The sequence below is a fragment of the Lepus europaeus genome, chromosome 19 (genome assembly GCF_033115175.1).
Source record: "Lepus europaeus isolate LE1 chromosome 19, mLepTim1.pri, whole genome shotgun sequence".
NCBI lineage: Eukaryota > Metazoa > Chordata > Mammalia > Lagomorpha > Leporidae > Lepus > Lepus europaeus.
The window spans coordinates 6,240,842-6,266,845 of NC_084845.1; the positions used below are offsets into that span (position 1 = coordinate 6,240,842).

Below are 26,004 nucleotides of genomic sequence, written 5' to 3' on the forward strand. Positions count from 1 at the left end.
TGCGGCGAGAAGAGGCGGCGGCGGCCTCGGCTGAAGCGAGACGGTGGGAGCGGAGGGCGCAGGCGCGGTAAGCGCGGGGCGGGTCGGGGCACCGGGGGCAGCGGCTACAGAGCCATGGCCGGGCTGCGCGGTAGCGTGAGGAGCGGGCGGGAGTGCGGCGGCCCGGGGCGCTCGGCACAGATATAGCGCGGCCCGCCGGATCCCTCCGCGCCCCGCCTCTCGGGCCCCGGGGACCCCGGGGACTCCTCCTCCTGCCCTCGCCCCCGACTCGGGGCTGGCGCCCTCCCCCGCCGGCTGCGGGGCCCGAACCTGGGGCTCGGGGGTCCGGCCCCGCACCGCGCTTCGTGTGTCTGGGGGCCGCCCCACTCGGGTCTCTGCGTGCCCCCCAACCGCCGTCCCAGCCCGAGGAGCCGCGTGGCCCGGAGTCACAATCAGCCCGCGTTCCATCGGGTCCGGGACCGGCCGGCGGGGCCCCGGGCAAGAAAAGTGAACAAAATAAGTCCGCTCTAGCCGGAACACAGCCGCCCGCGCCCTTGGTAAGGGGACCCTGGCTCGGCCTCGCCGCACGTGGTGGGCGCGGGGACTCGGGCCTTGTTGCCCTCCCTGACCCCTGGCCATCTCGCCCGGTTACTCGGCCGAGGCCGCCCCCCCACCCCTGCCTAAAACGGGGAGGGGGGCGGTGCGCATTTCCGGTCGGTTGTTAGAAGGGCGAGAAGTTGGGGGCCGCCCTGCCCCAGCCTGGTGGGTTGGGGTCCGTTCTCTGCTACCGAAGACGCCTCCCTTCCTGCCCTGCGCCCCTCCAGCTCGGGACACCCCACCCAGAGGTCAGCCCTGATTCCGTCTAGGGTCCGGCCTGTCCACTCCGAGCACGTGGCCTCCGTCCCCGTGGGCCCGCAGAGTCCGGCCCGCCTCCCCGTGATGAGGGCCGAGACGCGGGGCTGCTCCACAGCGTTGCCCCGGGGCCTGTGTTCCGGCTCCATCGCTAAGCAGTAGCTGCTTTAATCCATGGCTGCCCTGGAAGACTTGTGGGAGACTTGGCCGACCTCCCCCACTTCCACGCGCAGGTGCTGGTGGGGTGGCGGCCACGCTGCTGGCATGGAGGAGGCACGTTCTCCCCCGGCTTATGCGTGGGGGAGGGGGTGTTAATAAACCGTGCTCGGGAATAATGTAGGTTTACAGAGAGGTTGAGAGGTGCACAGCGTGTCTGTGGCCTCGCGCAGTGCCCTCGTGAACGTGTTCCTGTGGCACGTTAGTCCCCCGAGGAACCCGCAGCAGCCCGGGCCGTGCCGCCCTCCCTGCACGGCTTGTCCCCTCTTCCACGTTTGGGCCTCCACAGTCTCCCTGCTCTGTGGCGGTGGCTCAACACTTGGCCTTGACAGTTTTGAAGAATACTGGTCCGGTATTTTATGGAAAATGCTTCAGCTTTGTTTGTTTGCTTGCTTTTTTAATTTATTTCAAAGGCACAGGTACAGAGAGAGAGCTACTCCATCCGCTGGGTCATTCTGCCAACGGCCACAGTGGCCAGGGCAGAGCCAGGCCGAGGCCAGGAGCCTGGAGCTCCGTCCGGGTCTCCCACGCGGGGGCCGTCTGCTGCCGTCCCGGGTGCATCAGCGGGGAGCTGGGTCAGCAGCGGAGCCGCCGGGGCTCGGGCTCGGCACGCGATGAGACGCCGGCGTTACGGTGCGGCTTGGATTGTGGCCTTTGAGGGGGTGGCTGGGTGGGCTGTTTTGAATAACTGGAAGTGCGGATGCCCACTAGGAGAGCCGCCTGCAGCAGGGACGCCGTCCCCGTGTCCCAGCTTCTGAGGGCCTCCTAGCTCCAGCTGTTGGGCCCCCCCAGTTCTGTCCCCTCCCCCCCCCCCCCAGCAGCTTGACTCAGTGGTGCTAAGTGGATGCCAGTTGGCGCCCTTCGCTGCCCGGCCCCTGCTGGCACCTTCTAGTGTGCAGGTGGGGGCTTCCGAGCTGCCTGCCACCCCGGGTCGTGGTCTCGGTTGGGGTGCGGGCCCCTCCCACTGCTGGGCTGGGCTGCTGGGACTCCTTTTTTGGTGCGGAAGCACCTGTCTTGGGGAGTGAGGCGGCCGATTGCAGGCAGGTTGCATCAGCTGTGGCTCTGCTGGGGAGGAGCGAGAGGATTCTCTGGGGGCCCAGGAGCACCTGGCGACAGCTAAGGCTCCCGCTTAGCCCTGCCTGAGGGAGAGGCCCCACACAGCCTGGTGAGGGGGAGGGGACCAGCCCCCTGTGTGGGGCCCCAAGAATCCAAGCCTCAAGTACCACATGGAGCCTCGTGGCGTAGGCCAGCTGGGGAGACCAGGCTGAGGCGCCAGGAAGGAGAAGAGGTGTGCAGAGCCCACACATCATGGCACAGGGCACGTGAGCGGCCTCCAAGCCTGGACCTTCACCTCACACCTCAGGTTTGCCAAGTCGTGTGGATCCAGCCTGCCCTCCCCTTGTCACCTGCACTGTTGCCACAACCCCCCCATGTTTCCCAATCAAGATAGCGAGCGCTTGGCATGATGGAAAAGGCCCCAAGTTTTGCATCACCCAGGACCCAGGTTCCAGTCTGGAGCCTCGGCATGGGTCAGAGCCAGGCAGCCCGCCTACCTCCCACCTCCACCACATCTGGGACCCGCGGCAGGGGGTAAAGGACCCAACTCAGTGACACAGGAGAGCTGCCCTCCTGAGCAGGCCTGGGGGGGTCCAGAAGTGAGGCAGGTGAAGCCCAGCGCCGACGGGGGCGCAGGGTCTGTGTGTTCACTTCCCGTTCCATCCACACTTTGTTCTGTACTTGGAGGGCAAGGTCAGGGCCCCTCCTGCTCCCCAGAATTGTCCCTCACAGCCCCAGGCTGCGACCTTGGAAGGGGTCAGGACATTTTTGTAAAAGATTTTTTTTTTAGAGTTACACAGAGAGAGGGAGAGGTCTTGCATCTGCTGGTTCACTCCCCAATTGGCCGCAACAGCCAGAGATGCGCCGATCCAAAGCCAGGAGCCAGGAGCTTCTTCCAGGTCTCCCACGTGGGTGCAGGGGCCCAAGGACTTGGGCCATCTTCTGCTGCTTTCCCAGGCCATAGCAGAGAGCTGGATCGGAAGTGGAGCAGCCGGGTCTTGAACCAGTGCCCATATGGGATGCTGGAGCTTCAGGCCAGGGCGTTAACCCGCTGCGCCACAGCACCGGCCCCCAGAAGAGTTGTTTTTGCACAGAAGTTGGGGATTCAATACAGCGGCCGCTGCGCAGGGTCAGGGAGGGTAGCAGTCACGCAGGCCAGGGGTGCAGGGGCTGGAGGTGGGCGTCCTGGCAAACAAGGGCAGAAGGCCAAGGCCAGCTCTGCTGGAGAAAGGGCAGTGTGGGGGTGGGCAGGCGGTCAGGCTGCCACGTGGCTGGCGGCTCAAAGTCCCTGCAGGAGCGCTTACAGCCAGGCTAGGCCCCCGCTGCCAAGCCGGCCGTGACATCCTTGCTGTCACCCTCTCTTGGTTTCCTGTTCCTGCTGTCACAAGTTGCCATGCACTTGCTCCCTTAGAGCTCTGGAAGTGAGGGGACTCAGGTGGTGCACAGCGCTGCGCTCCTGGGGCTCCGGGGCGGACGCTCGTCCCCAGCCTGCAAGCCCACCCGTGTCCTCCAGCGTGGGCCTCTTCCTCACCTCCCATGGTGCCGTCGCCTGGCTCCCCCATTGCTCCTCCCGCCTTTCCCTGGAAAGACCTGTGGGCCTGTACGCAGGGCCCGCCTGGATATCCCAGCACAGCACCTACCTGTGTTGCAAATCCTTAAGTCCTGCAGAGACAGGAGGAGGGCGGAACTCCAGCTGTGGACTGGGTCCGTCACCTTGGCGAGGCCGTTGTGCAGCCTACCCTCCTCCCCGAGCTCCAGCTTCCAGGCCTGGGATAAAGGACAGGGCCAGTTCTGGGTGCTTCGTCCCTTGGCTGCTGTCACTCGCCCGGGTGGCCTGTGCTGCTGTTCCCTCCAGGGAAGTGGGGGTGCGAGCAGAACCAGCACCTGGCTCGGCAGGTGTGAGCTGTCCCCACAGCCCCGTGGGCCTGTGTCGGAGACACAAGGAGTACCTGGGCCCCTGGAACGGCGCAGGTGATGTCCAGGGCTGGCCGGCCCATGGTCCAGGAGCTGCTGGTTCCACGGAAACGCTGGAATTTTTTTTTTTTTTTTCTGTGAGATCGCAGTCTCAAAGGACAGCAGGTAATTCAGAAGGGACGCGGGAAACCTCAGCCAGTCGTGAGTGTGGATGGGAGCGTAGGTGCCAGCTTCCTGACCTCTGTGGTCAGCGATTCCCCTTCCCAAACCTGTGATCCTCATTCGAGACAGGACCGGGGCCACACCGCTCTGTGCGGGACTGCACGGGCTCCACGGGGAGCAGGGAAGTCGCTGGAGAACTGCCTGAGGTCCAGGTGCCCATGTAGCTCACTGCGGGGCGGGGGGGGCTCCCCCAGGGCTTCTCTGTTAGGGGCCTAGAGAGGCCTGAAGGTGGGGGTTGGCTGGAGGCGTCTTGCCCAGAGGCTCGGAGCCAGGAGGGGCTGGGCGCGTCTGTGGTTTGCACGTGTTCTGTGGAAAGGCCTCACAGGACACTTGGGGCCCCCCGGTGGCCCCCCCAGCAGGTGCATGGGCACTGCCCTGGGTTCCCTGACTCCTGCCCACCCTGCTACGGCAGGAAGAGTTGGGGGTGGCAGAAGGCAGCAGCAGGGCCCTCCTCGCTCCAAGCCTCTCGGGCCCCAGGGCGGGAGTCCCCTGGGATCCCCCTGTGAGCTGAGCTACCCCGGAAGGTCATGTGATGACCTGGGGTGTCACAGAGGGTGGGTGGGGTGCTGTGTGGCACCGAGAGAGGCTAGCTGGGAGCTGGGCCGTGGTCAGAGTCCTGGCGAGCTGTGTGGCTTCGGGCAAGGCCCTCAAGCTCTCTAGGCTTCGCTGCGCTTATCGGCAAAGGGGGCGTGACCCCAGTTCCCACCAGCGCAGATAAAGCCCCAGAGGACCTGTGTCCATGATGTTACTGTAGCCATGAGACTGGGACCGAATCAGTCACCCTGCCCCACACTGGCTGCTTTCCCTGGTTCCCAGAGAAACCTCTCCATGGCAACCCCTCCCTCCCTCCCCCGCTGACAAGGTGCCTCTCCCCTGGGGAAGCAGGTGTTGATGAGTGAGGCGGGGTCTCGCCCCCGCACCGCCTGCCCCGTGCTTCAGCCCCTCTCCAGGTCTCTGTCCTGTGCCTGCCCTGGTGGCCCCGATTCACTGGGGGGTTTCAATTCTGTTGCACACCCCAGCCTGTTGTCACCAGCCAGCCCGAGAGAGCAGGGTCCTGTTAGGAGCTCCAGCATCCTCGGGTGAGATCCCTGCTCGCCTGCAGCCACTCTGCTGGCCGCTTGCCCCTTTGCTGGCAGCCCCTGGTTGGCCGGTGAACTGTGGGGGTAGTGCAGGACCCATGTCCACTGAGGAGAGTGGTCGCTGGCTTGGGGGTTGTGGCCCGTTCCTGGGGTAGTGCAGGACCCGCGTCCACTGAGGAGAGTGGCCGCTGGCTTGGGGGTTGTGGCCCGTTCCCGGGTGGTGCAGGACCATCGTCCCTTCGGTCCTTTCCTCCGACCCAGCCCTAGACAGGCACTGATGGAGCTGCTGTCTCCATGCATCTGCCTTTCTAGAAGTTCCATCCTGACAGCCCTGCGGCGCACGTGTGCCCTTGCCTTCCCTCCGCGTCGTTGGCAGGTTCGTCCCGGCTGTAGCCGGATGGGTGCTTCACACCTCTTGTATATGGGTAGAACACATGGCAGTGTACGGGCAAACCATCAGCTTTTCCGTCCATCCACTTGGGCCTGCCTTCTGTTTGGCTGCCTTGAGTAGTGCGCTGTCCGCGTCTGTGTGCAGCTTTCCTGTGTGTGTACCTGTAAGAGGAGTTGCTGGGTCATCCATAACTTTGTTACTAAGTGTGACTTCCATTGTCCCCCCCATAGGTTTTCATCTTCTTTTTTCTTTTTTTTCTTTTAAGATTTATTTCTTTATTTGAAAGTCAGAGTTACACAAAGAGAAGGAGAGGCAGAAACAGAGAGAGAGAGAGGTCTTCCATCTGATGGTTCACTCCCCAATTGGCTGCAACAACCAGAGCTGAGCTGATCCAAAGCCAGGAGCCAGGAGCTTCCTCTGGGTCTCCCATGCAGGTGCAGGGGCCCAAGGACCTGGGCCATCTTCTACTGCTTTCCCAGGTCATAGCAGAGAGCTGGAGCAGAAGTAGAGCAACTGGGTCTCAAAACGGCGCCATATGGAATGCCAGCGCTTCAGGCCAGGGCATTAACCTGCTGTGCCACAGCGCCAGCCCCTCTTTTTCTTTTTTTGTTTTTGTTTGTTTGTTTGTTGACAGGCAGAGTGGACAGTGAGAGAGAGAGACAGAGAGAAAGGTCTTCCTTTGCCGTTGGTTCGCCCTCCAATGGCCGCCACGGCTGGCGCACCACGCTGATCCTCAGACAGAAGCCAGGTTCTCATCCTGGTCTCCCATGCGGGTGCAGGGCCCAAGCACTTGGGCCATCCTCCACTGCACTCCCGGGCCACAGCAGAGAGCTAGCCTGGAAGAGGGGCGACCGGGACTAGAACCCGGTGTGCCAGCACCGCAAGGCGGAGGATTAGCCTATTGAGCCGCGGCGCCAGCTTTTCTTTTTTCTAAAAGATTTATTTACTTGAGAGGCAGAGTTATAGAGATCTTCCATCTACTGGTTCACTCCCCAAATGGCTGCAATGGCTGGATCTGGGGTGATCTGAAGCCAGGAGCTTCTCCCAGGTCTCCCACAGGGGTACAGGTACATGGGCCATCTTCCACTGCTGTCCCAGGTCATTAGGAAGCTGGATCAGAAGTGGAGTAGTTGGGACTCAAACCGGTGCCCATATGGGGTGCTGGCATGGCAGGTGGAAACTGAACCCGCTGCACCACGATGCCAGCCCTCTGAATGGTGAACTTCTTGGTGGTCTTTTCCTTGGACACACATTGAGAGCAGTTTACGCAGCAAACGGGCTGCACTTGGGCATGGCTCTTTGTTTCCTTTTTTTTTTTTTTTTTTTTTTTTTTTGACAGGCAGAGTGGACAGTGAGAGAAAGAGAGAAAGGTCTTCCTTTTCTGTTGGTTCACCCCCCCCCCAATGGCCTTTGCAGCTGGCACACTGTGCTGATCCGAAGCCAGGAGCCAGGTGCTTCTCCTGGTCTCCCATGGGGTGCAGGGCCCAAGCACTTGGGCCATCCTCCACTGCACTCCCGGGCCACAGCAGAGAGCTGGACTGGAAGAGGAGCAACCAGGACAGAATCCGGCGCCCCGACCGGGACTAGAGCCCAGTGTGCCGGCACCGCAGGCAGAGGATTGGCCTGTTGAGCCACGGCGCCAGCCCCTCTTTTTTTGTTTGTTAAGAGGCAGAGAAGGGGGCCAGTTCTGTGGCATAGCCGGTAAGGCTGCCGCCTGCAGTGCCGGCATCCCATATGGGCACTGGTTCGAGTCCTGGCTGCTCTATTTCTGATCCAGATCTCTGCTAATTTGCCTGGAAAGGCAGCAGAGGATGACCCAAGTCCTTGGGCCCCTGCACGCAAGTGGGAGACCCAGAAGAAGCTCCTGGCTCCTGGCTCGGATTGGCACAGCTCTGGCCATTGCGGCCACCTGGGGAATGAACCGGCAGATGGAAAACCTCTCTCTCTCTCTCTCTCTCTCTCTCTCTCTCTCTCTCTCTCTCTCTCTCTGCCTTTCAAATAAATAAATCTTTAAAAAAAACAAGGGCAGAGACAGTTCCCATCCACTGGTTCATTCCGCAGAGGCCCACAGTGACTGCATCTGGGCCAGGTTGAAGCCGGGGCTGAGGACTCGACCAAGTCTCCCACACGGGCAGCAGGGATCCCCTCGCCGTCGCCTGCTGCCTCCCAAGGTCCGGTATCAGGGATCTGGGCGCTGTCTTAGCCGTAGGCCAGGTGCCGGTCCCAGCAGGTCTCTGTGCTCTCGGAAGCAGGACCCAGGAGAGGGAAAGTGCTGCAGCTTTGTGAGGAGCTGCCAGGCCCTTTTCCCAAGTGGCCGCGTCATTTCTGTGCTACCAACACTGCACAAGCGTTCCGACTTGCCCACAAATTACCAGTGCCACCCTAGAAGGTTTGAAGTGTGCGTTTGCTTGTTTTATTTGAGAGAGAGAAACGGAGTTCCCATCACTGGTTTGCTCTCCAGGTGCTCCCGAGAGTCTGGCCTGGGTCGGGTGGAAGCAGGGAGCAGGTCTTCCATGTGAGTGACGGGGACCCCGCGACTGGAGCCCTCGCTGCTGCCTCCCGGGGTCACATCAGCAGGGAGCTGGACTCAAGCAGAGCCAGGGTGCGCCAGGTGCTCCCGTGGGGGATGCAGGCCCCGCCTGGACTCTCAGCTGCCGTTCCCAACACTCGCTCCTGGGGAGGCTCTGATTTGCGCCTCCTGGGTGGCCCTGACCCTGAACATCAGCCATTGTGTCTTGGTGCAAATCCTGTGCTGTCCTGTTGCCTAAGGCAGCGGGCCCTCACCCATCTGCCCCGTCACCTGGAATGAGGTGATGAGTGACAGATGCCCATCATGGCTTCCTGCCCTCCCTCTCACCTTTCAAAACCAAACTCTCTTCCTCCTCTAGGAGCCTTTCTGTGGCTTTTCCCACACTCCCTGGGGAGGTTAGTCAGCCTCTCCCCTGGGCTTGCTTGCTTGCTTTCTTTCTTTTTTTTTTTTAAGAATATAGATTTTTATTTAATGATTTGCTTGAGAGGCACAGTTACAGAGAGGTCTTCCATCCGCTGGTTCACTCTCTAAATGGATGAAACTGCTGGAGCTGGGCTGAGCCGGAGCCAGGAGCTTCCTCCAGGTCTCCCACAGGGTTGCAGGGCCCCAAGCACTTGGGCCATTTTCCACTGCTTTCCCAGGCCCCAGCAGAGAGCTGGATTGGAAGTGGAGCAGCCGAGACTCGAACCAGCGCCCATACAGGATGCCTGCGTTGCAGGCGGCAGCTTTACCTGCTACGCCACAGCACCTGCCCCAAGAGAAACAATTCTTTTTTTTTTTTTTTTTTTTTTTTTTGGACAGGCAGAGTGGACAGTGAGAGAGAGAGACAGAGAGAAAGGTCTTCCTTTTTGCCGTTGGTTCACCCTCCAATGGCCGCTGTGGCTGGCGCATCTCGCTGATCCGAAGCCAGGAGCCAGGTGCTTCCCCTGGTCTCCCACGCGGGTGCAGGGCCCAAGGACTTGGGCCATCCTCCACTGCACTCCCGGGCCATAGCAGAGAGCTGGCCTGGAAGAGGGGCAACCGGGATAGAATCCGGCGCCCCAACCGGGACTAGAACCCGGTATGCCAGCGCTGCAAGGTGGAGGATTAGCCTGTTAAGCCACGGCGCCGGCGAGAAACAATTCTTAATAAATGCATTATTCCACTGCTGGTTCAACCCCAAGGCCCTACAACAGTGAGGGCTGGGCCAGGCCAAAGCCAGGAGCTTGGACCTCACATGTGGGTTCCAGGGACTCATCACCTGCTGCCCCCCCACATGCACATGAGCAGGGAGCTGGAGCAGAAGCCAGGAGACAGGGCCCAAACTCGGGTACTCTGATAGGAGGTACAGGTCTCCCAAGCAGTATCTCTCTTTTTAAGATCTGTTTATGTATTTGAAAGGCAGAGTTACAGAGGCAGAGAGCGGTCTTCCATCTGCTGGTTCACTCCCCAATTGGCCGTAATGGCCAGAGCTGCACCAATCTGAAGCCAGGAGGCAGGAGCTTCAGGTCTCCCACGTGGGTGCAGGGGCCCAAACACTTGGGCCATCTTCTACTGCTTTCCCAGGCCATAGCAGAGAGCTGGATTAGAAGTGGAGCAGCTGGGACTCTAACTGGCGTCCATATGGGATGACAGTGCCACAGGCGGGAGGCGGCATTGCCAACTGCACCACAGCGCCGGTTCTGTCTGTATCAGTTTATGTAAATGTAGTTGGGGGCCAGCCTTGTGTTGCAGTGACAGCAGCATCCCATATGGGCACTGGGTCAGGTTCTGGCTGCTCCACTTCCGATCCAGCTCCCTGCTGATTTGCCAGGGAAGGCAGCAGAGGATGGCCCAAGTGCTTGGGCCCCTGCACCCACGTGGGAGACTGGGAAGAAGCTCCTGGCTCCTGGCTCTGGCCTGACCCAGCCCCAGCCATTGCTTGAGGAGTGGACCAGCAGATGGAATCTCTCTCTCTGTCCCTCTCTCTCACTACTCCTCCCCCAACTCTTTACTTTCAAATAATTTTTTAAGATTTATTTATTTGAAAGAGTTACACAGAAGAAAGGCAGACAGAGAGAGGTCTTCCATCAGCTGGTTCATTCCCCATTGGCTGCAACAGCTGGAGCTGTGCCAATCCAAAGCCAGGAGCCAGGAGCCTCCTCCAGGTCTCCCACGTGGGTGCAGGGGCCCAAGGACCTGGGCCATCTTCTACTGCTTTCCCAGGCCATAGCAGAGAGCTGGATCGGAAGTGGAGCAGCCAGGTCTCAAACCAGCGCCACATGGGATGCGGGCACTGCAGGCAGCAGCTTTGCCTGCTACACCACAGCGCTACTCCCCCCCCCCCCCCTTTTAATGTTGTTAGGAGGATAAAAGCTTGTGATACTGGAGAAGGAAACCAAATAGTTGTTAACAGAAAGGGCCCCAGGCAGAGTATTCCTCCATCCCCTCCCGTCCTGGATCCCCCTCCGTGCCTGCTCGTTCTCCTGGGGGGGAGTTGCTGTTTGTACCACCTGAGCCCCTCCAGGTGCCTGCGGGCCTCGGGAGCCGGAGGAGAGGGTAATTGCCAATTAGCCGGGGAGGGACTTCCAGAGGAAGAAGGGAGAGGGAAGCATGGGAAGCTGCGTCCCAGAGTCTCCTCGGGCCTCGGAGACGGTGCTGGGCAGCAGGTGGCCGGCGGGGCTTTGTGCCTGGCCAGGTCGGCGCCGCTCCGAGCCTCGCTTTCCCTGTCTGCCCTGCAGGAGGTGTCTCAGATGCTTCAGCTGGGGTGGGGGCGGTGCCCAGCAGCGAGTCTCCCACCTGCCTGGTGTAGACTGGGGCAGGGTGGGGGTAGGGGGTGCACCTGCAGGCTGGAATGCACTGAGAGGCCCTCTGGGAAGCCGCGCGGAGCCACCTGTCCCCAGGGGTGTGAGCGGGTGCCCGTGAGACCTGGGCGAGACAGGCACACGGTGTCCTCTGTGCCTTTTTACGTGGAGCCCGGAGAACTCGAGGCTTTGCTCACACGGTGAACTTGTCGTTTTCTGAACTGCGTGTGTCATTGGGTCAGCTGAGGACTGGGGCACCCTGGGCACAGGGACACTGAGCACTTAGTCACACAGCTCGCATGCAGCCAAGGTTCCTGTGACTCGGCAGAGCCACCTGTGCGGCCAGGCTTCCCATGGCCACCCGCACGGAGCAGATGCACAGACAGGTGCACGCTTGGTCATGCCTGTCTCCTAGACCTGGGCGGTTGAAAGGCTTGGGGAGGAACGGGCTGGAGGAGACGAGCAGAATCCTGAGGGCGGTCGAACGCCAGCAGGCGTCTCCATCCACCCTCCCTGGTACTGTGCGGAGAAACGGCCTTCGACAGAGGTGAGCCCCTGGCGGGGGCAGGGGTGGGGGAAGCTGCAGACTGTGCCTGCAGGCAGTGTGGCTGTGTGACAGCTGGAGGGAGAGCCCAGGCCACCGCCAGGCTGCGGCCCATCCCCTGGGAATCCACACGCTGGTCTGGCCAGAAATACCCAGCTGTCTCCCCTTCATGGGCCCCCCCACCCCCCACCCAGTCAGGACTGGGCCAGGACGAAGCTGGAGCTGAGAGATGGGAACTCAAACCAGGTGTCCCCAGTGGGTGGCAGGGGCCACGCTCACCTGAGCCATCACGGCTGCTGTTAGCAGAAAAGTGGTCAGAAGCTGGAGCTGGATGGCAGATCCATGGAGCACTGGGAGACGCAGGCTGCCTGCCTGGCTGGAGTGCTTGTTTATTTGAAAGGCAGAATTACTGAGAAGGAGAGAAAGTCTATCCATGGTTCACTCCCCAAATGGCTGCTACAGCTGGAGCAGGGCTGATCCCAAGCCAGGAGCCAGGAGCTTATTCCGGGTCTCCCACTTGGGCCATCTTCCACTGCTTTCCCAGGCCATAGCAGAGAGCTGGATTGGAAGTGGAGCAGCTGGGACTCGAACCTGCAGACACTGCAGGTGTTGGCTGCCCACTAGGCCACAGTGCTTCCTCTCCCTCCCCTTCCCTCCCCCCCCCCCTTTTTTTTTAAAGATTTATTTATTTTTTTACTTGAGAGTCAGAGTTACACAGAGAGGAGAGGCAGAGAGAGAGAGGTCTTCCATTCGTTGGTTCACTCTCCAATTGGCCGCAACGGCTGGAACTGCACTGATCTGAAGCCAGGAGCCAGGAGCTTCTTCCAGGTCTCCCGCATGGGCGCAAGGGCCCAAGGACTTGGACCATCCTCTACTGCTATCCCAGGCCATAACAAGAGCTGGATCAGAAGTGGAGCAGCCGGAACTAGAACCGGCGCCCATATGGGATGCCGGTACTTCAGGCCAGGGCGTTAACCTGCTGCGCCACAGCACCGGCCCCATCTCCTCCCCCTTTTTTAAAGATTTATTTATGGGGCCAGCACTGTGTTATTGGAGGTAAAGCCGCTGCCTCCACTGAATGCCTCCCGCATCCCATATGGGTGCCAGTTTGAGACTAGGCTGTTCTACTTCCAATCCAGCTCTCTGCTATGGCCTGGAATGCAGTGGAAGATGAACCAAGTCCTTGGGCCCCTGCACCCACGTGGGAGACCCAGAAGAAAATCCTGGCTCCTGGCTTCAGATCGGCATAGCTCTGGGCATTGTGGCCAACTGGGGAATGAACCTTCGGATGGAAGACCTCTCTCTCTCTCTGTCTCTCTCTCTCTCTCTCTCTCTCTCTCTCCTCTCTCTCTGTATACCTCTGAGTTTCAAATAAATAAAAATAAATCTTAAAAAGATTTATTTATTTGAAAGGCAGAGTTACAAGAAGAGAGATCTTCCATTCACTGGTTCACTCCCCATAGGGCTGGGTCAGGCCAAAGCCAGGAACCTGGAACTCCATCCAAGACTCCCACATAGGTAGCAGGGGCCCAAACACTTGGGCCATCTTCCACTGCGTTCTCCGGTGCATTAGCAGGGAACTGGATCAAACGGAGCAGCTGGGCCTCGAACGGGCAATTGCACAGGATGCTGGCGTTGTGGGTGGCTGCTGGATCTGCTGTGCCTTAACACTGGTCAGGCGCAGGGTTAACACTGGTCAGGCGCAGGGTTTGTTTTGTTTTTTTAAGAACAGCTGGGTTTGGAGGGAGCAGTTGTTTGACATACCAGGTTTACTGTGCTGGTGGCAAAGGCCAGTGAAGATGCCCAGGTGGGCAGGGGACAGGACGTGGACAGGGAATGCCTGCACTGACACAGAGCCCAGGTATGGGCCAGACACCCAGGGAGGGGAGATGTTTGAGCCCCAGCCCTGGATTGGCCTCACAAGGCTCTCAATCCCCACCTGCTCTCTCATCTCCTTTGCTGTCCTCCTCTGGTGGGGGGGGTAGGTCATGCAAGGAGCTCTTGGCCCTGTGCTTCCTGGGTGCCCTCTGGGCTTAGTGTGGTTGCAGCACCACCAGGTGGCCGTCAGCTGAATGGCAGGAGCCTGAACCGCATCACCTAAGTTCATCACCCTGCAGATGGGGAAACCAAGGCGTGGGGGATGGACTTAGAGCCAGTGAGCCCAAGGCTGGGAGTGGAGGGGCAGAGCCTGCTCCCCACCCTGAGCTGTGCTGGGCCAGGAGGCTAGCAGAAAAGGCCCCGCCCTCGGGGCAGTCTGCAACTGCGCTTGTAAGGCCACAGGCCTGCTGCTAAGTCAGCGCGTACCCACAGTGTTCACGGCCCCCACAGCCCCTCAGGGCACGCTCGTATTCAGCACCCCCCGTCATGGAGTCCTGGGGAGTGAGCTTTGCTGGGCTCCCTGCCCCGCCGAGGGCACAGAGCTTGTCAGTGTCGGCGGCAGATGTGGGTCAGAGCTGAAGGGTCGGTCATGCTGCAGAGGGGAGAGGCAAAGGCAGCCTGGCGTCAGGCCTCTGCCCCGGCTCCACCCCTCCCCCCTGCCATCTGGGGCTCCCTCAGCCGCACATCTGCTTGGGAACCCCCCAAGACCTAATCCTGACGTGCTCAGTGGAGCATCCCTGCCCCGGGCCGGTGGTCGATGGTCAGCGTAGGTACCGGAGGACGTGGATCCCGTGCTGGGGCTGTTGGCTGGCCCCGTGACAGCTCTGGGCCTGTTGCTCATTCCGTGTGCTGTGGCACTGGGTAACGGCAGGTAGTGTCCTCATCCAGTCAGCCTGACCCTGACCCTGGCTATTTATCGAGCTGGGTGCTGAGGACACAGCAGGGAGCAAGGCCGGGGAGCTGACACCTTCCGCGTCCTCCGCCGCCCTGTGTCCCCTGGCGGCACAGATGACCTCCTGCAGTCACCCCAGCAGCGGGGATGCCCGGGGCTGCAGATCGCACCTCACTCCTCTTCCCAGCTGGCCTGTGTCCAGCCCCTTCCAGCCCCAACCGGCAGGTGCGTTTTCCCGTGCAGCTCTGTTTGTGCTTTCTGCTGCCGTCTCCCTGCCACTAGGTTTGCGTGGCTGCTGTGGCCAGCAGACGGAGTGGCTGAAAGCAGTGCGTGTGTGCTTCTGCGCTCTGGAAGTCTAAAGTGCGTCCGCAGGGCTGGCTCCTTTTAGAGCTTCTGGGGAGCATCTGTTCCTGTCTGTGCCCAGCTCCTAGAAGCCGTGTGTGCCCCTCTGTTGTTTGCCCTGGTGGTCGTCGGCTGGCCAGCATCACTGGGGAGGATCCTGTTGCATATCACTAGCCCAGGAGTAGAGTTCAGAATTCAGAGTGGAGTCCTATTGACGTGTGTCACCTTCGCCACAGCGTGACGTGGGAACGCCGGCCAGAGAAGCTCCCTGAAGCCTTGGGTTTTCACTGTCAGTCCAGTAGGTGTGGTGGCCTGTGTGGCTAAGCATTGTCAGCACTGACCCTCGGGCAGAACATTCCAGAGGCTCGCTCCTCTCTTTGGGATGTGCATGGATTGGCCTCTCCAGGCCTCCTGGGCCAACCCTTTACTGCATCCACTGTCTCCAGCCCCCCAGCCCTGGGCACCCCAGATTTGCCTTCTGCTTCCGCCTCTGCCCACTCCCAGGCCCTTGCCCTCCCTGTTTGCCCTGACCGACCCTGCTCCCCTCAGCTTTTCACCAGAACCTGCTGCCCATTGTACCTGCCCCAAAACTTGTCTACAGGAGTGAGGAGGAGCTCATAGTGGTGTAGAACAGGACTGGATCAACACCTGTGCCCTTACACATGGAGCCCTGGGTGGCAGGAACTGACGAGGCTGTTGCGTTTGTTTTAAAAGACAGCGCTCCCATTCCTTGGTTCAGTGCCGAAATGGCCACCAGGGCCCTGGGTACCAAGGTTAGGAACGAGAAACAGTGCAGGTCTCCCATGTGAGTCACAGGATCCACCATCGAACCACCACTGCTGCCTCCCACTGTCCACGCGCGGAGCTGAGCCTCTGTACTCTGAAGTGGGCTGTGGCGTCTTAGCTACAGGTACCATGCCTGCCCCACTCTGGTTTTTAAATAGCTCCAGAGACCTTGGTTATGTGTTTACTTATTTATTTATTTGAAGGGCAGAGTGGCAGAAGCAGAGAGAAAGGGAGGTCTTTGATCCACTGGTTCACTCCCCAGATGGCCACAACGGCCAGAGCTGCGCCGATCCGAAGCCAGGAGCTTCCAGGTCTCCCACACCGGTGCAGGGTCTCAGAGACTTGGGGTATCTCCTCCTGCTTTTCCAGGCCACACCAGAGAGCTGGGTAGGAAGTAGAGCAGCTGGGCCACGACCAGGTGCCCGTATGGGATGCCAGCACTGCAGGCAGTGGCTTTAACCACTATGCCGCGGCGCCAGCCCCACAGAGCTCCTGATAAGTGCCCTTGGGGGTTTTAGCTGTAACTTATTCATAGCAGGTGCTCTCTGGAGCGGAGTTCTTGAGAACAGACATGTAGGTGTAGCTGGGTGTTTTTAGCTGCTGGTCGTGGCAGCCCCGGCCTGAGGCGGCTGACAGGGAGGAGGTGGTCCTGTCGCGCAGGAAGTAGTTGGGGCCCAGACACCGCTGTGGCCTCTGAGGACCTTTCTCAGAAGCCCCCAGAAGAACCCTGTGAAAGTGTCACGGCCAGGATCCCGCCAGAGAGGGGTTTTCTTCTTTGCCAGGCAGAGCGAGTGTACATTCCCATCTGCTGGTTCACGCCCCCGATCTGTAACGCCGGGGCCGGAGCTGGGAGCCCAGTCCAGTCTCCCAGGTGCGTGGCAGCAGCCCAGTGATAGGAGCCATCACTGCCTCCCAGAGTCTGGTCGGCCGGCAGCCAGAGCCAGAGCCGGAAATGAGACACGAGGCTCCGCGGGGGCGCGGCCGTCTTGACCACGTGCTCTTGGGTGTTGCCACTGAGCAGCTAGTTGAGGTCCTCTAGCTTAGACTAGGCAGGTCCAGCACTGGGGACCCTGGTGTCATTGCCACAGGAGTACGGGGTGGGAGAAGGGGCGGGTAGGAAGCAGTTAAGATGGTTGCACCTCATATCCAGGGGCCTGGGTGTTCCCCAGCTCTGCTCCTGACTGGCTTCTGCCCCACACAGGGGAGACCTACTTCCTGGCTCCCAGCTTTGACCTGCCCAGTTCTGGCCTTTGCAGGCATTTGGGAAGTGAGCCCACAGAATTCTCGGTCTCCCAATGCCTAGCAGATGAAAAACCAGATAGAAAAACTGTAAGAGGTCTGTGCAGAAGGCGGCAGGTGCGGTGGAGGGTGGGGAGCTTGTCTGTCTCTGACTTGAGCGGGTGCACTGGAAGCTTCCTCTGCCCAGCCTCTGTCTCCCACGCCTCCTGTGTGTCCGCTTACCCCGCAACCGCACGCGGGGGTGCCCGTGGTCCGTTTCCATGTCGGGTGAGGGGTTTAGGAATCCCGCCTTGGGGCAGTTGTGAGTGAGCTCTCCTGGGCCCCTCATCACCCACGTCCCGTATGTGACCATTTGTGTGGAAATAGCCCTGTCCCGCCCCCACACACGCCCCTTCCTCAGTGCTGTCAGCTTAAAGCAAGCGGGGGTGTGCTGGCTCCTGGCGCCTCTGGGTGCCGTTGTCCTCTCACCTGCGTCTTCTTGCCCACCGTCACCTGCCGTCACCTGCCGTCTCCTGCTCCAGGGAGGGGAGGGCGCTGAGCGGCTGACTCCGCCCTTGGTTCAGCCTGGCACCGGGCACTGTGGCGCGTCCCTCCTGCTGAGCGGTGAGGCGCGTGCCCGCATTGGGCCCTAGGCAGCCAAGCCCCAGTTTCCGGGCCCTCATCTGTCTTTGTGAGGCCCAGAGCAGCCCGAGCGGATCAGACCACACATCCCAGTTGTCAGGGCAGCCGCTGGCATGGCGCTGTCTGCTCCTGCTCCCGGGGAACACCTCCACTGTGACCGCGGGGCGCGAGGTCGGTGCAGGCCCTGTCTGGCCTTCTCCAAGGAATGCGGCCCAGGCCGTGCCGCTGGCTGGTGTAGGTCATGCAGAACGAGGGGGAGGGGCTGCTGTGTGCCCACCTTACTGGTGGAGACTGCCGTCTGATCATGTCACTTCCTCGCTTTAAAAATCTTCCCGGTTTGCAGATCTCATCAGATCGGCTGTGGGAGCCGGAGCAGCTGCTGCCGACCAGAGCTGGAGCCATGAGCGGGTTTAATTTTGGAGGCACTGGGGCCCCCACAGGCGGGTTCACCTTTGGCACCGCAAAGACAGCAACCAGCACCACGCCGGCGACGGGGTTCTCTTTCTCTACGTCTAGCACTGGCGGGTTTAATTTTGGGACTCCCTCCCCAGCGGCCGCGAGCACCCCTTCCACCGGGCTGTTCTCTCTCACGACCCAAGCGCCAGCAGCACAGACCCCGGCGTTCAGTTTTGGCACCACGACTCCCGCTTCCGGAGGCACCGGCTTTTCCTTAGGTCTCAACGCCCCGAAGCTGAACTTGGGCAGCACGGCTGCCACCTCAGCCACAGCGAACCCCAGTGGCTTTGGGCTCGGCAGCAGCGCCCTCACCAGTGCCACGTCGGGCACCGTCACCTCCAGCCAGGGCACAGCTCCCACCGGCTTTGTGTTCGGCTCTGCCACCACGCCTGCGGCGCCGGCCACCACGTCCGGAGGGTTCTCCTTCACCGGGGGAAGCTCATCCCAGACGGGGACGTCTGGCTTCAACATCGGCTCCGTGGGGAGTTCGGCCGCCCAGCCCACGGCGCTGACCGGCTCTCCCTTCACCGCAGCCACGCCAGCGGCCACCGGGGCAGGGCCCAGCCAGCCGGCCGCGCCCACGCCCGCCGCCACCTCCAGCGCTGGGCCCACCCTCTTTGCCTCCATAGCGGCGGCTCCCACCTCATCCACCAGCACGGGGCTCTCCCTCGGTGCCCCAGCGACCACCGCCGCAGCGCCCGGGACTGGGACACTGGGCTTCACCTTGAAGGCCCCTGGAGCAGCTACTGGTGCCTCCACGGTGACATCCGCTGCCGCCGCCACCACCACCACTGCCACCACCGGCTTCGCCTTGAATCTAAAACCTCTGGCGCCGGCCGGGGTCCCCAGCAACACGACGGCCGCCGCGACCGCTCCGGCGGCCCCCAGTGCAGCGGCCGGGGCGGCCAGCAGCCCCGCGATGACCTACGCGCAGCTGGAGAGCCTCATCAACAAGTGGAGCCTGGAGCTGGAGGACCAGGAGCGGCACTTCCTGCAGCAGGCCACCCAGGTGAACGCCTGGGACCGCACGCTCGTGGAGAACGGCGAGCGCATCACCAGCCTGCACCGCCAGGTGGAGAAGGTGAAGCTGGACCAGAAGCGGCTGGACCAGGAGCTCGACTTCATCCTGTCGCAGCAGAAGGAGCTGGAGGACCTGCTGAGCCCGCTGGAGGGCTGGGTGAAGGAGCAGAGCGGGGCCGTGTGCCTGCAGCACGCCGACGAGGAGCGCGAGAAGACCTACAAGCTGGCCGAGAACATCGACGCGCAGCTCAAGCGCATGGCACAGGACCTCAAGGACATCATCGAGCACCTGAACACGTCCGGGGGCCCCGCCGACACCAGCGACCCCCTGCAGCAGATCTGCAAGATCCTCAACGCGCACATGGACTCGCTGCAGTGGATCGACCAGAACTCGGCGCTGCTGCAGAGGAAGGTGGAGGAGGTGACCAAGGTGTGCGAGGGGCGGCGCAAGGAGCAGGAGCGCAGCTTCCGCATCACCTTCGACTGACGGCGCGGGGCGGGGCCGCGGCGGAGGAGCCCGCCCGGCGCTCTCTGGCGGCCGTGGCATGCTGGTTTCTCTGACACGATTGTGCTGTGGAGAGAAGTGTTCTGTGGTTTGACTTTGACCGCTAGCGAATGCGTAGGAAGCCTCCCGAGCGCCAGTGGGCGGGCAGTGGCCGGTGGGCGGCTCCTGCGTCTGAGTCGTGTGTCTTTGGCCCCTTTCACCCACTGCCACCCACCTCGTCCTCCCCCGGCAGAGGCGCTGATGGCTGGAGAGGCTGCCGCCCGGCCGCTCTGTCCAGCACACAGTGGAAGTGCCGAGGTGAACGGGCTGCCCTCAGCCCCGTGGTGGGGTTTAAGCTGTGTACTTGGGAAAGTTAACCGCCCAGGCACACTGCTCTTTGCAAGGAGAGAGAGGCTGCTCAGCTAAGGGTTTGGGAGCAGGCAAGAGCCAAGCCGGGTGGGCTTCCCTGTGCCCACTCCCCTTCCAGGTGGGCCCTCGGGCCTCCCCTCTTCCAGGGAACCGTCCCGCCTGGCCCCATAGCACACTGAGCCTGTACCCAGGGAGACACTGGCTGTGTCGTGTTGTGCCGACTGTTGGCCCCCGTCTCACTGGTAGACTGAGCTCCTGTGGGCAGGGACTGACTGCTGTTCCCCTTTGTGTCCCCAGCACAATCCCAGTCAACTTTGTTGAATGAGCAAAGGATGAAGATGAAACCTGGCGTCACGCTGGTCCAGCACATTGCCTACTGCAGCGGCCTCAGTTGCCATGGTGGCCATGCAGTGGCCCTGACCCCCTGAGGTCCCGCGTGCAGAGCCAGCTGCCGCCCAGGTGTCCTGTGTCTTTGTACTTTGCATTCTCCACGATACCCATGGCTGTATGTCGCTTTCCTGAATAAAAAACCTGAAACACAGCTGCCGTGCGTGTGTGTAACGTCAGGGGGAGAAGGTCGAGAGCGAGCAGCTCCCAGAAGCCACTGTGTTGGCGCCCTCCGGCCAACAGGCGCGAACAGTGCTTGGGTCTGTGCTGGACGAAGGGCGCAACACGCAGACCTGTGCGGTGACGCGGCCGGTGGCACCCGCACTGCCTGCCGTCACCCTGGTGGAGCAGCATCCATTCCTCTCCTGGGCTAGCTGGCGGGTTCGGGCAAAACAGGTGACTTCCAGGTGGGGCCCGGCCAGCTGCTGGGCGCTCTCCCTCCTGGGGGACGGGGGTTCCGGCCCCTTGGCCTCATCCGTCCCATGGCTCACATCTCCAGAAGCTTCCAACGTCAAGATCACAAGTCATCTGGGGCCTTGAAGGCCAACACAACTCTCCAGGCAGCAGCCACAGCACAGGGAGGAGGAAGACCCCGCCAGCCTCCGTGAGCACTGCTGCCCGCTCCCAGCCTTGACCATGGCGAGGGCCTGCGCTCCTGCCCCTAGAAAAGCAGTCTGTTTCCTGCCTGCGTTTTTTCATTCGACATCCATGGAGCAATGTTTCTGAGCCCACGAGCTCAGAGCGCCCCTGTCAAAGGCCACACAATCTTCCTAGGGAAAAAAATGGACATTTAAAAAAAATATGCATTTGAAAGAGTGACAGAGGGAGAGGTCTTCCCCTCCCACTGGCTCACTCCCCAGATGGCCTCAATAGCCAGGGCGCAGCCAGAGCTCCGCACGGCGCCCCCACCTGGGTGGCAGGGACCCCGACACTTGGGCCGCCGTCTGCTGCCGCCCCAGCTGCCTCAGCAGGAAGCTCACTGGGAAGCAGAGAGCGGTGCCATGGGTACCGGATGCCGGCAGCATGAGCACCTGTGCCACGACCCCACCCTGAGCGTGCTCCCCTGCGGTGTGTGTGTGCGCATACACTCCTGTATCACATATTAAACATGAGTAAAACTTGGTTGCTTTCCTTTATTTTTAAAGATTTTATTTAATTTGAGAAATAGAGCCACAAACAGTGAGAGGGACAGAGAGAAAGGTCTTCCCTCCACCAGTTCACTCAAAATGGCCGGAACTGCTCCGATCCAAAGCCAGGAGCCAGGCGCTCTCTGCTGGTCTCCCACGCAGGTGCAGGGGCCCAAGGGCCTGAGCCATCCTCCACTGCTCTCAGGCCACGGCAGAGAGCTGAAGTGGAGCAGCCAGGACTAGGACCGGCACCCATGTGGGATGCCTGCGCCGCAGGCGGAGGATTAACCCACTGCACCATGGCGCCGGCCCCTCCTGTATTTTAAAAATAAAAATCTGAAGTTCTGACGTTTTCTTCCCACACCCTGGGAGATCTTGGGTGTCTCACTTGGAAGAAGGTTGGGAGGATGGCTATGGGGAGGGGTCCTGTGTTGCCTGGGGGCGGGGCGGGGCGAAGTGGCCTGCAGACCACGGCTTCCTTGTAATCACGATTTCCCTTTCCAGGAAGAAAACAGATGCGCTCCCTGCCAGTCCCGCCAGCTGGCCTCTGCTTAAGTTCCTCTTCAGTCTGGGCAGGAAGACAGCCAGTGTGACTGAGTGGGAACCAGGCTTGTGAAGGTGACTCCAGCAAGCTCTCGGTGCCTTGCCTCTTCTGTTTTAGGGCAGGAGTTGGTTTATGCTTGTGGCTTTCTCCGAATCCCAAAGAAGCCCGAGTCCAGAGTCCCCTGCCTCATCCGGCACAGCTTGGCACCACAAGGGTCTGGGTTTTTATTTTTATTTTAAGATTTGTTTTATTTATTTGAAAGAGTTACAGAGAGAGGTAGAGACAGAGACATCTTCCTTCCTGGTTCACTGCCCAAATGGCCAGAATGACCGGGGCCGGGCCGATCAGGAGCCAGGAGCTTCATCCAGGTCTCCCGTGTGGGTGCAGGGGCCCAGGGACTTGGGCTGTCTCCTGCTGCTTTTCCAGGCCATAGCAGAGAGCTGGGTCAGAAGTGGAGCAGTCGGGACTCGAACTGGTACCCATAAGGGATGCAGGCACTGCAGGCTGGGGCTTTAACCCACTGTGCCACAGCACCAGCCCCTTTACATACATATAAAAAGTGACAGGTCTTTTGTTTGTTTGTTTAAGATTAATTATTTGAAGGGCAGTTAATAGAGGGAGAGAGCGAGCCAGAGATCTTTCATTTGAGGTTTACCCCTCAAATGGCCTTCATGGCCGGGGCTGGGCCAGGCAGAAGTCAGGAGCCAGGAGTTTCTTGTGGGTCTCCCACATGGGTGCAGGGGCCCAAACACCCGGCTCATCTTCCACTGCTTTCCCAGGCCGTAGCAGAGCTGGATCAGAAATGGAGCAACCGGGACATGAACCAGCGCCATATGGGATGCTGGCCCCAGACTTTTTTTTTTAAGATTTATTTGAAAGGTGGAGTTAGACAAAGATCTTCCAGCTGCTGGTTCACTCCCCAAATGGCCACAATGGCTGTCCTGGGCCAGGCCAGAGCCAGGAACTTCATTTGGTCTCCAGAGTGGGTGGCAGGGGCCCAAGCACTTGGGTTAGCATCTGCTGCCGCCCAGGTGCAGTAGCAGGGAGCTGGTAAGTGCAGCGCCGGCACTGGGACGCTGGCATCGCAGGGCGCGCCCGCCCCCAGGCGTCTGGGCCTGCCTAGGAACAGGAAGCCGAGATAGGCAAGCTGGTGCAGGCCCCACGGGTGCCCAGCAGGGGGAGCAGGGGCCAGTGTCCCGGTGCCGAGAGCCACCAGTGGGAAGGCACTGACCAGAAGTCAGGCGGAGATGTGCAGTGCATGGACAGTGACACACGTCCATCTGAAGAGCTTGCGCAACAGTGTGAAGTCCGCTCGGGTTGCTGGGAAGCGAGCGGTCCTGAGGTTTTGGTGTTTGGTTTTTTTGATGAAGTGTGATTTCTGTAAAATGGTGAATGACTTAACCAAGCGAAAGCTAAGAATCCTGAAGGTTGAAGTCAGCTCTTGTGAATCGCTGTGAGCCCCGCTCCGGCACACCACTGCTCCCCAAAATGCTGCTTCCACAGTCTGCCTGTAGACAGACCAGCGGCCCTCCAGGGAGGGGACCACCCCCTGCGGGAGCCAGGTCCACCTCTGGGGACCCGGCTGTCCCTCAGGCCTGTCCTCCGGCACCACACATTGGCCACTGGCCACCTCGGTCAGTGACTCACCTCGGTGCAGCACCCAGCTGTCGCCAGGAGCACCACGATTTCCCATGGCAGGAACCGTGCCACCTCCCAGTGCCCCAGGTCACATTAACCACGCCCCATCCAAAGTCGCAGACCCACGAGCGACAGCGACAGGCGCTCAGTCACTCAGTGCCAGTGAATCGATCCTCACAAACCAGCTGTGAAAAACCTCGTAAGACAACCAGGAAGTGTGAACGCTGGCTTCATCTTAGGGAATCGCTGTCATTTTTAATGTGATGGCGCTATGGTTGGTTTTCTAAAGCAAGTACTTACCTTTTGGAGTAGGTGAGAGTCGTTTTTGCCACCTCCAGCCCCACTTCCACATATACACTTGAAAGGCAGAGAGAGGCCGGCGCCATGGCTCAACAGGCTAATCCTCCGCCTTGCGGCGCCGGCACACCGGGTTCTAGTCCCGGTTGGGGCACCGATCCTGTCCCGGTTGCCCCTCTTCCAGGCCAGCTCTCTGCTGTGGCCAGGGAGTGCAGTGGAGGATGGCCCAAGTGCTTGGGCCCTGCACCCGCATGGGAGACCAGGATAAGCACCTGGCTCCTGCCATCGGAACAGCACGGTGCGTCGGCCGCAGTGCGCTACCGCGGTGGCCATTGGAGGGTGAACCAATGGCAAAAGGAAGACCTTTCTCTCTGTCTCTCTCTCACTGTCCACTCTGCCTGTCAAAAATAAAAAAAAAAAAAAAAAGAAAGAAAGGCAGAGAGAGAGATCTCGCATCTGCCAGGTCTCCAGGTGGGTGCTGTTTTCCCAGGCGTATTAGCAGGGAGCTGGGTAGGAAGTGGAGCAACCGGGATGCTGGTGAGGCAGGCGGAGGCTTAACCTGCTGTGCCCCAGCGCCAGCTCCCTGGCTGTGTGAATTAGCTTCCTTGGAACCTAGCCGCCCGCGGTGCACATTGTGTGTGTGGCTGCACAGAGGGCAGGGGCGGACCCAGCAGCCTGCAGAGCCCCCAGCCGCCGTCAGAGCCACGTCCCAGTGCTGAGTGTCTGGGCTTTGCTTTAAAATGACCCCGTCCTGGGAGTGCGTGCCGCCGGCAGTGAGGGTGCAGCCGCCTCGCCCCCATTTTTGCTGGTGATAGAGCGCTTTGGGAAGAGGCGGGCCTGCCCCCCCAGCCTCCTAACCTCTCTGACCCCACCCCAGGACCTGGCATCTCTGGCCTAACAAGGGCAGCAGGACACAGCCACCACCTTTCACCCCGCTTCTGCATAGACCTCAGGATGACTTCTGTCCCAGGCTAACCAGAAAGGCCATGGGTGCTGAGAGAGCCCCCCAGAGGCAGCTATGCAGTGAGTGCCCCCCCCGGGCCCTGGCCTGTTGTGGAAATGGGAGGAGGGCAGGGGGCTCTGTGGGGAGGGGGCACTGGTCCTGGGTCCCGAGCGAGGATCGAGGGGCCTCTTACATCTGTCCTCCTCCCTTGCCGGGGTTCCTGGGCAGCCGCTGTCCCCATCTGAGGCTCTAGTCCTGCTACTGACCGCCCAGGGTCTCTGGACACTCCGAAGAATGTAGAAGGAGCAGCCTGTCTCCAGCGTGACCGTGTGGCCTCTGGTGGGCCCAGGGGCTCGCAGTCGGGCCGGGACCAGGCCTCTGGCTGCTGGCAACACGGCCATTAGGTCACTGGGTAGGATTGTTGCCCCGAAGGCCATTTCTACCTGGAGGGATTGACCTTCTAGAAACTACGAAGAACCAGAATACCCCAAAGGCAACTGAAGCAGACACGCTTGGGGTCACTCATGTCACCTCTGCCCCTGCCTCACTCTGTCCCCTGTGCGCACCACGCATGGGCCCTGACCCCGGTCCTACCCGCTTTCTCCTCAACCGTCTGCCCTGGTCTGCACGCCGCCCGCCCCTGCCCCGTTCTGGACACGAGTCTCCGGGGTTATCAGGAACAATCAGCCAGGTCCCGCCGCTGGTCTGCCAGCAGGGCTCCACCTCGCCCCGGCTGCCCGGGCTGTGGGGCGCCTTGCTTCACGCTAAGAGCAGTGGGAATCTCCCCTTGGCTGCAGGAGCAGTAAGCACTGCGTACGAAAAGCCCCAGAGGAGAAAGGCAATCCCCCCAAAACCCAGAATCCCCTGGCCCCAAGGACTCTCCGGTTCTGCCGTGTGGCCTTCCGGGTGTCTGACTTGCCCTGGCTGACCCGCTCTGTCCTGGCACAGCGGGTGCTCCCTGGAATTGCACCATGTCACCAGGGGTGGGTGCACTGGGCCAGGGTGCCCCGGCCCCACCCCGAATCCCCAAGCCCGAGCTGTGGTGACAGTGGTTCCGGGCACCAGCAGAAGCTGGGCTGGCCGCACAGGCCGGCCTCTGGCCACTGGAGATGTCTCTGGGCCCTGTCAGGTGGGGACCGCTCAGCACCTGTCAAAGTGGTTACTGCAGTGAGGGAGGGAGATGGACAAGGGATCAGTCTATCCACAGGAGGGCCCTGGTTGGACCCTGCCCTGTGAGAGCCCGCCCCTCAGGCCACTCTGCCCCTGGACGGGGTCACCCATGACTGCGGGGTGAGGCTGGCATGGGCTCGGCGAGCTGTGGGAAAGACTGGGGCCACCTCGGGCCCAGCAGCCCCCGGGAACCTGGGAGCCCTCTACCTTTGGCAGGAGTGGGCGCTGGCACGAGCCGGAGCCGGGAGCATGGGGAACGGGGAGCT

At 61.0% G+C, this 26,004-nt stretch overlaps 2 protein-coding genes across 4 annotated transcripts in view; one reads left to right on the top strand and one right to left on the bottom strand.

Annotated features, from left to right (window-relative positions):
• ATF5 (activating transcription factor 5) overlaps positions 1–81 on the bottom strand; it is a 3,578-nt gene extending 3,497 nt beyond the window's left edge. The window contains exon 1 of the mRNA XM_062176455.1: positions 1–81. This exon is cut by the window's left edge and continues 8 nt beyond it. The gene's annotated coding sequence lies outside the window, so the exon portion shown is untranslated.
• Positions 1–20,173, top strand: part of NUP62 (nucleoporin 62) — a 20,196-nt gene extending 23 nt beyond the window's left edge. Inside the window, exons 1-2 of one of the 3 annotated variants that reach the window (XM_062176451.1) lie at positions 1–67; positions 17,647–20,173. The exon at positions 1–67 is cut by the window's left edge and continues 23 nt beyond it. In XM_062176451.1, the coding sequence (XP_062032435.1) occupies positions 17,704–19,266 (1,563 nt within the window). In that variant the 5' untranslated portion in view covers positions 1–67; positions 17,647–17,703 and the 3' untranslated portion in view covers positions 19,267–20,173. Of the gene's footprint in view, positions 68–338; positions 537–2,121; positions 2,411–17,646 lie in introns of those variants that run through there. The other 2 variants (XM_062176453.1, XM_062176454.1) reach the window with 2 other exon arrangements.
• The last annotated feature ends 5,831 nt before the right edge of the window (positions 20,174–26,004 follow it).